This window comes from Prunus dulcis, chromosome 7 (genome assembly GCF_902201215.1).
Source record: "Prunus dulcis chromosome 7, ALMONDv2, whole genome shotgun sequence".
Lineage (NCBI taxonomy): Eukaryota > Viridiplantae > Streptophyta > Magnoliopsida > Rosales > Rosaceae > Prunus > Prunus dulcis.
The window spans coordinates 18,175,191-18,188,360 of record NC_047656.1 but is presented as its reverse complement, the minus strand read 5'-3'; the positions used below and the strand labels follow the sequence as shown (position 1 = coordinate 18,188,360).

The 13,170-nt window shown below is 36.7% G+C and overlaps 1 protein-coding gene across 6 annotated transcripts; it reads right to left on the bottom strand.

Annotated features, from left to right (window-relative positions):
- Nucleotides 1-3,020: 3,020 nt before the first annotated feature.
- Nucleotides 3,021-9,576, bottom strand: LOC117634743 (K(+) efflux antiporter 4-like). Of its 6 annotated transcripts, XM_034368951.1 has the most exons (20): nt 9,092-9,567; nt 8,786-8,829; nt 8,069-8,127; nt 7,866-7,944; nt 7,571-7,632; nt 7,408-7,483; nt 7,163-7,237; nt 7,017-7,088; nt 6,837-6,920; nt 6,407-6,475; nt 5,946-6,023; nt 5,735-5,823; nt 5,024-5,120; nt 4,889-4,942; nt 4,493-4,588; nt 4,069-4,257; nt 3,893-3,970; nt 3,711-3,755; nt 3,527-3,616; nt 3,021-3,400 (listed from the first exon to the last, which is right to left on the bottom strand). In XM_034368951.1, exons 1-20 carry the CDS (start codon nt 9,405-9,407, stop codon nt 3,320-3,322), a joined length of 1,833 nt encoding a protein of 610 aa, XP_034224842.1. In that variant the 5' UTR covers nt 9,408-9,567; the 3' UTR covers nt 3,021-3,319. The 6 variants fall into 6 exon arrangements, 5 of the variants coding, with proteins under 5 accessions (XP_034224842.1, XP_034224843.1, XP_034224846.1 ...); XM_034368952.1 differs by lacking the exon at nt 4,069-4,257 and having other exon boundaries at nt 9,092-9,568; XM_034368955.1 differs by lacking the exon at nt 8,069-8,127 and having other exon boundaries at nt 9,092-9,223.
- Between the last annotated feature and the right edge of the window lie 3,594 nt (nt 9,577-13,170).

The window sequence follows — 13,170 nt, the reverse complement described above, 5'->3', positions numbered from 1 at the left end:
ATTGGCTAGGAAACAGAAAGCAAAAAGATCAGGAAACCGTGGACTGGTGACCAGGATACAAGTAATTAACTACCATTTCATAAGTTTGACTACAATATTCCCAACACTCAAGACTTTTTGTGGAAGTTTGAATGTTTCAAAAGTCTAACCAGAGCCTTAGTAAACACTTCAATTCCTTGACCACCTACAATTGATAATTCCCCAATCTTGTTTTATCTTTCTAGGGTTGTTTTTTCCCTTGTCTTGAGGGGCATCTAGCACAATCTATGATTTGGAGAGTACCTCAAGAAAATCCATATCCCTATAACATTAGAACGACGAAGTTATTAGTTCACCAAATAAAAGAAGACAAAAAAATTTCATTAATTTTGTGTGACCACACAGCTGACACATCTGTATGCTTTTCTATCGTTTTTAAGATAAGGAAGAAATGAAGCTAGTCCACATGTTCACAAGAAAACACAATGTCACATTCTAGGGCTTTCATGTCTAGCTAGCTAGGAGTAGGCAGGGACATGGTTCATCAGCTAGAAGAAAGACTTCTATGAAATATGGATAGCATTATTTTGTTATCTCCGATCAATAACACATGATACGCGTGATAATATTTTTATGTGACATAATATTATTGGTTGAGAATAGAAAAATAGTGATATCTCTGTTGCAACTAAGTTTTTTTACTATTCCCATTGCAACTAAGTTTTTCTCTAGGGGAGGGTTCTCTTTGAGTGTGCTAACTTTACAAGCCAACCCCCTAGCCAAAAGAAGAAAGAAGTTTCATTGCAATTTTCTATCCTCACTGGCATGAGAAAAACTTATCTACATCGAAGATGCTGCTGTGATGATATTCTAATCCAATCACACATGATCATATATTAACCTTCTTGCAATGTAGTGCATGATTGGCTTGAAATATTGTCATATTAATTAGTATCCCATTAATTGAAATTAAGTACTTCTCCCTCCTAAAGGGAAACTGATGTAGAATACGTGGTTGAGTTGATTGAGGAAGAGCTGGACAGGTGCGCAACGTCGTCGCAGCAACAAAGCTCAATCCGTGCAAATATGGGCCCTAAGCTCAGAATCAGGCCCATGACCTATCATTTTGAAGAGAACAAGATGACGAGTGCAACTCACCACTTTGTTGTGATACATGAGCTATGTTAGCCAAATTTTATATTTTATTTTGACTTTTCAGCCTTTAAGGTTTTAGAATATTTTGAGAAACTTTGTTTATTTCCATTTCACTTTTAATTAGTTTTCCTAGCAAGCCTAGGATTTTCTTTGTATAAAAGGAATACATAAGAGCGCCCTAAAGAATCATCTTATTTTTAGTTTGGTGGTGGACTCTGACGTGTTATTTTAGGGTTGTCATTCAATCTCCTTGTTCCTCTATATCCCTTCCTAATAGTAGAGTTGAAATAATAGTACCAACCATGTGCTCGAAAATTCTTCGATCTTTGTGTCTGTTTGTAAGTATTTGTTTGGATTGATTTAATACCATCTGTCACATTTATTATCACTTTTAAATTACAGAGACATTCAACCAACTTGCTATGTCTTCTTTAATACCCGTAACTATCTGTGTGTGGTGTCAAATTGTTTGGAGAAACCTTTACTCAATCAAAACAAAACCCACATATCCACTTTCATGTTCACATGAATCTTGTGGAGGATACAAGTTTGTTTCTTCCAGCAAGCAGACACAAATCCCATTTATCTTTTCCCTTGTTCCAAATCTGTACACACATGCATACACATTTCTGTCATGAATCATAATGTTGCATGCATAAAAAGCATTGCCATCACCCTCATTGGAGCCCTGTCTTTATAACAATTTTTTTTATTTCAGCTAATCTCAATTTGTTTAATTACTAATCTGGTTTTGAACCATATTTAGTAAACTAATGACATGTGGTGGTAGGTCATCCCCCATAATATAGTAAAGAAATGAAGAAAAAGAAAAATATATTCTTGTCAGCAGCAACTAGCAAGCAAGGTTTATTTATAGCCATAGGTAATAACAGGCAGACACCACCAAGGAACATAAGCATTCTGTAGCCGCATCATGTTTGCAAAAGCTAAAGTATTACATGTACAAATATATATATATATATATATATATGCAGCATCAAGAAAAGAAAGAAAAGTCTTGTCCATTGAAAAGCATATCATGACATATATATATATATATATATATATATATATTAGTGAGTGCATAATTAATGTTAATTATGTCATGTGATGATGACCGGCCTCTTAATTTAATTAAGAACTAATTGTAAATTAAGATTGAGTTACTAAACTAGTGAACAATCTTTGTCAGTAAAACGTGGATTAACCAACTATTTTAGTTAGCTGATGGAGAATTTGCTTTGATTCTTTCTCATTAGTCGTTTCGTCATTTGTTTTCTTCCTGAAACCAGTTCACACTCACACTCTTAACCATTTTCACTTTATTAATCGTAATTATGAACTGGGTTAAACCGTATGTTTCCTTGTGGTTCTGCCTATTGTCACTTTCAACCTTAACATCAAAGATGACTTCTGATGATCATGTAGGTTTTTTTATATGTTATATGGCAACCTTGCCTGACTTCCACTTCCATGGTAATTTAACAGACGAAATGATCTGTAACTATCACCACTGGATTGCTTATATTCTCTTTAATGTGTTAAGAGAGCAATGGCCGACAACTTCCAAGGATATATTTGGATATTATTTCATGCAATCAATAGAGTTTACCTCAATTTTCTTTTAAAGTAATTATTATTACTGTAATATGATGATCCCAAGTCAAATTAGGTAGGAAGCACCATGTTTTGGTGACAAACAGCCAAGATGAAATTGCATCTTCCCTAAAAAAGAACCAAGTTCAAGAAAGAAAAAGAAAACTGTGGTACCATTATAAGAACAAATACATGATACATTTGAGTTTAGGAACATCGCTGATTCTAAACTAGGGAAGAAAAACAAGACAACTAAAATTATCAACCTCAGGAGGAGGGGGGGGGGGGAGAGGGAGAGGAAATGATTTACATTACAAAATGGACACTATTTCACAAAGAACAAAATTTTCTGGCTCGGTATCTCCAGCGTGCTCTGTTTTTCTCGGTCGCAATTGGCATTAGGATTCACTATTTTCTTAATCATTCAGATGCATGGAAAGTAGGCAACAATTTGAGGAGCTTTACAGTTTAGAAACTTTTCAACCAGTCGACCTCCTTTGCACTCTTAAATACCTCTCCTCCAGAGTATAACAACCCCATAAGGTAAAGGCTAAAAATTGCATTTTTCTGGTTCATGCTTTGTTTAATGTCATGAATCATGAGAGCCTTGGACCATCATAGCAATACGCTTAGCACTGTCTGAGCGATAGCTTTCTCCTTTAAATCCAATCTGGGAGGAGAAACCATATTCAAGATATTTTAAAACACTAGCTCCAACAAGAACTATGCAAAACTCTAAACTGACACCTTTTTGTATGGTGAAAATTTATGTAAATGTGCAAGTGCCGATCATTACCACAGTTGGGTTATCAGGGGAAAACCACCGCAACAACACGCCAAGATGAACAACAGCAGGAATCATCTTGAAAAGCAATGGCGTAGTGACCTGCACCATTAGATTATAAAAATATATATCCCTTTAAACAGGCCATGTTTTCAAACTGAGCTGCAATTAACATTTCAATAGATGTCGCACGTACCAGACTGAGGGCTGTTGTGCCTAGAAGCAACAGATATAATTTACCCTGCAATAGTGATAAACCTTCAGTTACAAAGTCAGGTTAATTAAACTTGAGTCAAGTCCCTAGATTAGCTGGGGTTTGCAAAGAGATTTAAGTTTTATAAAATTTCTTGGTAATTTTACAGGTGAAGACGCACTCACCTCAACCAGATGAAGATTAGAAGCACGGCTCAGAAGAACAAAAGAAAATTCTCCAATTTGTGCAAGAGACATCCCAACCTACGCATATGGGATAACCTAAGGCCCCTCCGTCAATAAAATGTACGGAATAGTACAAATGCATGTAAAACTGTGCTAGAAGTTTGCTGAAATCTTACAAGAAGGCAAGTCTTGTTATTGTAGCCAAATCCCTTGACCACACTGGCAACTACTATAGTTTTTATAATGATGACCAATATAACAGCTGCTAATAAAATATCAACATGATTCCAAAGGAAATGAACATGTATTAACATCCCAATGCTGGCGAGAAAAAGAGCAGCAAAGAAATTACGAATGGGCTCAACCTGAAAGACAAAGAACCCCCCCAAATAAGAGCAGAAACACATGTAAAGATTATAATCTTGAATTCAAATGTCATGATAATTGATAAGAAAATTCAATAGTATGTACCAAGACAAGTTAAATGAAAAAACTGCACATTCCTAGAATCATCAATCATAAAAGGGGAAAACAACTTGTAAAGCCTGTATCAGGCACACCACAACTTCTGAATTACATAATGAACAAAAGATATCTTACTTGTTCTAGTGTATGCTGACCAAGATCAGTTGTTGATATCATCACTCCAGCCGCAAAGGAACCCAGTTCAAGGCTTAAACCCAGCTTATCACTACACTGAAATGACATTTTAAAAAAAAGCATATTATATCAATCCTTTCAGACAGTCATTAGATAGACATGTGTGAGCATGGAAGCAAGTGCTGTAGACCTCTGGGGAAAATGTTTAGGGGGTAGGCATCAACTAACAAATATGTAACCCCTAATCCCCCTACTTTCCCCTTTTCTTTGTTGATGACGCAAGTAATTTGCTCAAAACAATGGCATGATGGTCTGTTTATCTTACTTGTGCATATTAACTGGAATGAGTCTGTCCTTCTAAAATGGAAGAAGTAAAAGATAGGAAATGAGACATACCCAAGCGACAAGTAAGCAGAATGCCACCGATGCCAATTGATAGAGTTCATTAGTCTGCACACAGTAATTGTTCAGCCAAAACAATCTCTAAAATTAAAGCATCAGACTGCATTAAAATTGAAGATTTATCAATACCTGAGAAGATAGGCTTATCATAAGCTTAAGGAACCATGGTACACAAGTACGCGATAATATGGACAAGGTGGCCAAAAATATAAGCAACACCACCAACCTGTAATAATGGACTAGTATGTGAAAAGAGACATGTGGCACTAATAGACACTCAAAACAGGTAAAATAGAATTAACTGCAATATCACTAGAGAAACAGAGCACTTAAGAGTTTCCTAGATGTGCCAAAGACTAACTATGCTGTTTTTGGCTTTCCACAGCTGAGTAATGGGAACTACATAAGTGTGTATAATGAACCTGCTTACAACCTGCCCAACCACTTGAATATCCCAAATAAAGCATAAGCTTAGAAAGCAATATAAATTTCTCAGTTATTTCATCTACATAATCTTAAGTTATATTACTAATTTAACAATGACAGATGAACTGTTGTTGTGATCAGTAAATAATGACAGATTAAGTTTCTGTTGCACACTCAAGGATAGAGTATCCAGCCTTTATTCGACCAAAAGATATCAGGCCTTTAAATTGCTAACTCAGGTCTACCACCAGCTCTTTAAGCCTGATTGCATCCTCTCTCTTTTCCCCGTTTTGGTGCTGTTGTGAATTTTCGCTAAAATGTGTTGATTTGTTTATGCTTTACATGAGAGTCATTTCAACCTAAACATTTGGATGAACTCATATGATAGGATGACCTTTCATAACCTCTACTTACGATTTAGTCATGGATATTACTCCTTGAAGAATACCAGAACTCCCACCTAGAACTGGAAGCAGAGCAAATAGCAAACCCACAGCACAGTCCTAGTAGGTCGCACAAGTTTAAATCAGTGAGAAATCATAAACCTGAATCTTCAATCATTGTTTAAATACAGAAACTTATCAGTGATAGATGCTGTAAAGTGAGAAATTGGGGTATCACATACCTGCAGTATAAGAGTGCCAACCACAACTTGACCATGAAGAGCACCAATACTATTTCTTTCCATCAAGAATTTCAAAACCTGCAGACCAAAAAGGATGAAACAATACAGATGTGGTACAGGAAGATCAAGTTTCAAGAATACATGAAAACAAATGAGATCTGACTAAAGGAGAGGTAGGCAAGCTTGTTTTCTGGTATCACCACTTAGATGCATATTGCACCAACTCGTCCATCCAATTGCATATCAACGCCTCATATTGAATAAGAACACAAATAAAATTCTATGCATGCTATGCAAACAATTGTAAAGCGGTACTAAGGTCAGATTAACATAAGATGAAGACACCCACAACCCATTTGCAAGAATTATTAAATTGGTCATGAATCCATATACTTCCCCCAGGTAAAAACATAAGTGGTACATGAGAAAATATGTAGAGATATCAGGGCAAAGAGAGTCACCACTGCTGTTGAAGACATAGAAAGAAATGCACCAACGAATACCCCTTCAGAAGGTCTCCCACCGCATAACTAGAAATAGCATGCAGTAGTCACATTAGAAATCCATTGAACACACAGATCTAAGTGGAAAGAAAGATAGTATAAACAATTATGACATGGAGTCATAAAAAGAAAGCAAGAGAACCAAAATGTTTTGAAGTATAATACTAATTTGCACTTGTCTCTTAGAGCAAAATGGCTAGGCTTAGTCCAGCCTGACTACCATGTGGTGCACATGGTATAATTCCATAGCCCCAGAAACACATAACTACCTCAAATACCCAGTCCAAGGTATGAAAATTGGAAACTCCAATTGGGTAACAAGTCCTTTTGAAGTATTTTTTTCACAATATATATGTAACACAAAATGTTGATTAAAATGCAGACATACTGAGGCTGTTATTCCACACAAGCACATAAACAGGAAAATTTGCAGTAGACCTCCCAGAACAGCCACTATACGAACAACCCGAAGCTGCAAACTTGAAAAGGAATGAGTAGTATCATGGCCTAAATTAACAGACAAACAAAACTCAGAAGGAATACTGCAACATTAAATTTACAAGCCAACCTTAGTAGCCGAGAATTCCAAGCCCAAAGCAAAAAGAAGAAAGATCACCCCAAACTGAGCCACTGTCTCAACCTACATGCATGTAATTTAATAAGGAAATGGAAGTAATGCTTATGAAGATACCTTAATATCATATGACAACATACTTGCACCATTTCACTGACAAAACTTAAGCCTCCAGGTCCGATGACAGATCCTGCTAGCAAATATCCAGTAATAACCTGCAAAAATTCATAATGTAGTGAGTGATGACTTTTAGGACAATACGTGGATCTAAAGGCAAAGAAAGACTTAGCATATAGATGCCAGGACTTAGTTCAGAAGATAATTCCCAATCTTCAAATAGAAATTCATTATAAAAGAAAGCAAAGAGCTATGATAGTGGACTGACTGGTTGTCCAGCACAGGCAAAGGCAATCCCACCACAAGTTGCAGAGACAATGACAACTACCAGATCCGAAATCAATCTGAACATATAAAGAGGATATATCAGCCAAAAGTTTCAGTGGCTCATAAATGAAATGGAAATAATAATAAAGAAAACATAAGCTGACCTCAAGTCCAATTGCAGCACAGGATATTTTGACTTGCGATTAGACATAATAAAGACATTGTCCTGATAAAATAAAAATAAAACTTTCAGCATGCTGAAAAGTATCAGCTTCAAGCACAAGACAGTGTATATATTATCCAAAACAGCAGTATGTTATCGTCACCATAGAATTGTTATGTGCGTTACATTAATGTACTTTTATCCACTTAAACTTTATCAGTTACCTATCTATATTACAATAATATAAATGAATCGTGAACTCAATAAAATTATCCAATGACAGATGGCAGGCATACCTTCCGATCTATTAAAGTTGGCATATCTTCTTCTCCATTCTCATTATCCAGATGGAAAACATCCTGAAACTGAAATGACCTAACATAAAGGTCACAAAGATGTCAGCGAACTCACTTAAAGTATTCCTATTCCAATTACAACCACTTCCATAAATTGAAGTCAAACATATTTGATCTTCAGTTCACAAGATAGAAGAACATACTTCTCCTCCTTGCTGTCATTTTTCTTGGACTTAACTCTAGCAACGGTTTCCAGAACTGCCTAATAAACAAACAGTTAAGCTTTCAATCTCGGGCCAAGGATTATGCAAAATCACTCATATATAAAGGTAAATAAATGATATACTATCAAGTTGGATCGGATTAGCCTTGATCCATGTTTAATGTGTTAAGCTGAAAAATTCAAATCCTAATCTGATAATCCTATGAAATCATCACCCTTGTCCAGTTAATCTAATAAGATACAGATGAATTATATGAGAACCTGATTTGTTGACAGGCCTAGATAGACTCTTCAAGCCATATCCAACAGAAGAAATGTTGGAGTGATAAGTCTATATAAATATCATCCACCATAAACTTTTTTTTTTCCTTTGATAAATCTAAAGAATTTTCTTTTATTGGTAGCTAAGATTAAAATGCGTCAAAGGTGTTAACTTTTAAATCTCCATAAGAAATAAGTTTATCTATGGTTTCTTTTCGACTAACTAAATCCCTAAATAAGCTTCTAGGTGATTATCATCCAGTTACAAACTTACAGCCCATTTACCTTGATTAAGAGAACTGAAAATATCAAACACATGTTAAAAAAAAAGAATGCAGCAATTCTAAAGCTCTGTTTGTTTTTCTCACACTCGCCTAACTCTAACACCAACAAAATTACTTAAAAATCGCAAATTTCAGAGCATGTGAGTGCCTACCTGCTGTTCATTAACGCTATTATTGAAGCCACCATCATCCGTGGCTGCACAAGAAGACACAATTTAGACCAATCATCTACTGTCATTAATTGCTTCAAATTTTCCACAGGAGACAAACAATTACAAAATCAACTTAGCAGCCGAATTAAATTCCACACTTTTCATCACCAAACAGACGATTTAACAATGCATGCAACGCCAAACATGAAATTTAAGGCCGTTAGGCATTCAGTTCGATCAGAGCAGCAATTGAAAGCCATTTATGGAAATTGCAAACCGAGGAATTGAAGCTCGGATCTAAAGAACCTTGATTTCGCTCATTCTCAGGGAACTCCCGCTCCAGAGCCCGATCAATCATGTCGGCGAAGCTGTCCTCCTCGGTGGATCTCCCGCGCGACGAGTTAATTAACTCGGCATTGGCCGCCACGGCCACCGAGTTCGACTCGTTGGAATCGGCGGACCCGGTAGGAACAGCGACGAAAGAGCAGAGAAGAAGAAGAAGCAGAGCGAGAGTCGTAGACGATCGGAGCCTCATTGCAGAGGCGTGGTTGTGGAGTGTGCGTAGAGTGATCCCAGCGTAAGTTAGCAAAAAGGACCGTGCTTTTTCGCTGAGAGAGACCATCCACCAGGAGGGAAAAAAAAATCAGTTGAGTTGGAGTGGAAATGGAGGAGGTGATGGTGAAAGGACGAAATGTCTTCCAGAAGCAAAGGTGCGGGACTCTCAGTGTCGACTGTTGAGAGATAAGCTTAAATCCTACGCGCGAGCGCGTGTTTTCACTGCCAGTGCACGTGGAAATGCAATCTACGCTTGCAGCTTCCAGTGGGTAGTTAAACGGCGTTTCCCGCACCTCCTTGGGAGGGTGCAACTGTGAGGAGAGGATCCGGTGCGCTGACGGCGCATGAAAGCCAATGCAGCTCCAACGGTCAATTAGGTTGCGTACGGTCACAAAATCTCTTTTCTTTTGCATGCGCAGACCGGCGGCAGCGGGCACCGGTTATTTATTTATTAATAAATCGAAACTTTATTATATTTTATTCAACGAATTTCTTCGTTTATGTTGTACCAAAGAAAAGGGCTTTTTCACTTCTTATTTTGTTGGGGTGTTAAGCATGGGACTTGGAAGCACGTTACACGAAGGATGCTAAAATTAGAGGTTAAGCAAAGGTCAATGATGATGAATTTGTGCTCTTTTAGGACGATGATTCATCAATTAATTGACATCTTCGCCAAATTATATTCAATAATGATGAATATTTGTTGTTTGAGTCGGGCTCACATTTATTTGTGAATAATGAATTTTTTAAAGTGCACAAACCTTCATCTAGGGATACTGTGATGTTTTTTGGAATATCCAGATGCCTTTCATTTTGAGGTATTTCTTGTCCCAAGATGTTTGATTTGAGAAATTGTTTCTATGCCTTGATCTTCTTAAAGCACTGGTTGTTGCTAGGGTATGGGTCCTCCTTATTTGTAACTCCATGTGAGTAGGGTTTCAAACAGTATATTTTATTCTCACTGTCTTGTAATACTTGTTCCTATTTGTTTATGTCTTTTAGAGTTTCTGTGTTGCATGAACTTCCATTTAAGGCTGTATTTTTTGCGTATGTATTCTAAATTTTTACTTAGCTTTTAATGAAAATTACTGTTTCGCAAAAACAGCTCAAAAAAATTTATTAGCAAAATTGCAATTATTTTGATGTCCTCTGTTTTCTCATGAAGAAAAACAAATGGATCATAGGGATTGCGCAGCTCATGTAGAGGCACATATTTCCTTAATAAAAATAAATTAAGAAAAAAGAAAGTAGAGGCTTACACACACAAGAAAGTGAAGCTCCTTTGGGCCACCGCATTCGGGATATTGTGCAAAGCCCAAAGAGAAAAACAGTGCAAAGCCCAAAGAGAAAAATAGGCTCATTAAATGAACATTTGAGCCCCAAGAAAACCCAATTTCTTGTCCTCATTCATTTTCCTCTCCACAACTCGAGGAAAACGACGACATCTTCTGGTGTTATAGTAACCTTGTAGAACTACGACCGTTGGGAACGAGGGCTCTTAATCGTCGTCTACAACGCTGAATGGTGTTGGGATGCTGTGGCCTCTAATTCCGTTAGTCGCATGGGAGCAGAACAGCCTTGTTAAGTTATAAGGTAATTCTAATTCATCCTATTTTGTAAAATTAATCTTCAATAGTTTCTGGGGCTCCGATTGTGCAGTCGCTAATTGCTGGGTTTGGTTCAAACTTCAATCCGATTGATAAATTATTTAGGAATTTAATTCAGTGATGTTGAATTTTGAATATTAAAGTTGGAGGTTCAGAAAACTGTTCATACATCTCACTGCTATTAGTAGAACCCTTTGGTTTTTGCTGGAAAGGAAGTGTAGATAAGCAGCAAATGAATGGCTAATTAGATGAAAAGTTCATGTAATTTTACCTGTGTTTTGTCCAATACAAGGATAGAAGAAGGTAAGGTCATAAATTAATTAGAACATAATTTTTTTTTGTCATTGACTAGGGAGGGGGAGGGGAAAGTATTATATTGGGTTGCCTCTAGATTGTCTCGTATGTGAATCGAATCAGGGTGCACTTTGAGGGGAGGGGAGAGTTTGGCCCACTTTTCCACTGCGGTGCCACCCCATGTGCTAGAAATGAAATATTTAGGAAGTGGAATGTGGTATGTGAACAACTAAAAACTAGTTTTAGAAGTATCAGTTCTTCACAATAAGCTACCTTCCTTGAATTTAGTTTTAGAGAGCTCCTTGATTCTGCTCTTTTAAAGTTAACAATTTCAAGATTGGGTCACCCTTTTCAATTTCATAAATGATAATGAAGTTTCAAAATGTTTGATGTAACCAAGAAGTTATTCCCTAGGATAGTTTTCAGATTGACCTCTGGGCTCTGTTTTATATGGTTTCTTTCCTTGACTAGTTGGAGGTGAAGTATTTGGCATCACTGTGTCAGCAGAAATGCTGTCAACAAAAAAGAAAAAAGAATTGAAATAGTATCTTCAAATAACACAAACATTAGCATTGCAGCTAGGAAAGCATAAATCTAAGTTCTTGGATAAATTTAAGTTCGGGGGATGTTGAATCCTTTACATCTTGAGGCTTTTCTTACTGCGTTTTGCTCGAGTCATATTATGAAAATGAGCTGTAATACGTGGATCGTTTTCATTTCGGACCTTCATAACAATCTGCATCTGAGTTTTCCATCTCATGCTTTGTTGGTGTGTATCGGTTACTTCATTCTGGTTGGTTGTTTTTGGCAGGATATCAAATTCGGTGTATTATGGTGTGCTTCGTATGTTATTTGATAGCATTTGGAGTTCTATTTCACCGGGTGTTCTGGTGCCTTCTAATGCTCGTTCGTATGCCCATTGTGATTTTTAACCTTGGCATTAATAGTCTGCGTTTGTGATATGTTGATGCCTTGATTTTTTTTATTTCAGCACTCGGGCTGCTTGTTTTATTGCTGTTTTCTGAGGTGGAAATCTGCTCGAAACGAGTACTTCATCAACTAGTCCGTACGAGACCCTTTGGTTATTGGACTCTCTCATTTAGTTGTTTATTTCCATTACCATTAATTGGGTTATCAAATGAAAATGAAAACTATTTAATATCTGCACAATCTTTTCATCAGAGTAAAACACCAAAAAGAAGACTTCAATATGAGCAAATTTTGACAAATATATATAACTATGGACCATATGAGAAATGGTTTTTTTTTCTTTCCAAACATGCGGAGATTCCTGAAATTGCGTTGCTGAATGAACAAAACACTGCCTAAAGGGTGGGAAGGAATGATTCAATATTTCTGTCGTCTTTTAGCGGCAGTTTTTCAGACCGCTTCTAAAAACCTTTTTATCAACACTTAACGACGGTTAGCAACAGAATAAAACGTCGTTAAAGAAATATGCGAAATCGTCATTTAAAATATGAGCTACTGTTCTACTGAATTAAGTGTTTCTCTGTGTATTCTGATAGACATTTATTTCCTTCCCTTCAAATACTATGGGCAAATTATTAAATGAAGTAAGCAAGAATTTACTTATCATTTGGTCAATCTTTACCATCAGAATGGAAGATTGTTCTTCTCTGTTACGATATAACCTGTAAATCTTGACATCTTGCACCAATGTAAATTCTCCCTCAAACAATTGAGAACCAAGTGACTTGTAAAGTCAGAAACCAACAAAGCAAAGTAAAATTTGATGGTTTTGGGGTGTCTTCTGACATTTAGATATGCTAGAGCAAGGAAAACTAAGTCAATCTCTCAACTAGTCTAAGTATTAGACAGTCTTCAGAGAAATTCAAACTTGGAGTAACGTGAATGATAATAAACATGGACATTAGAAAATAACGGCTCCCAAAACAATTTGGATTGCCA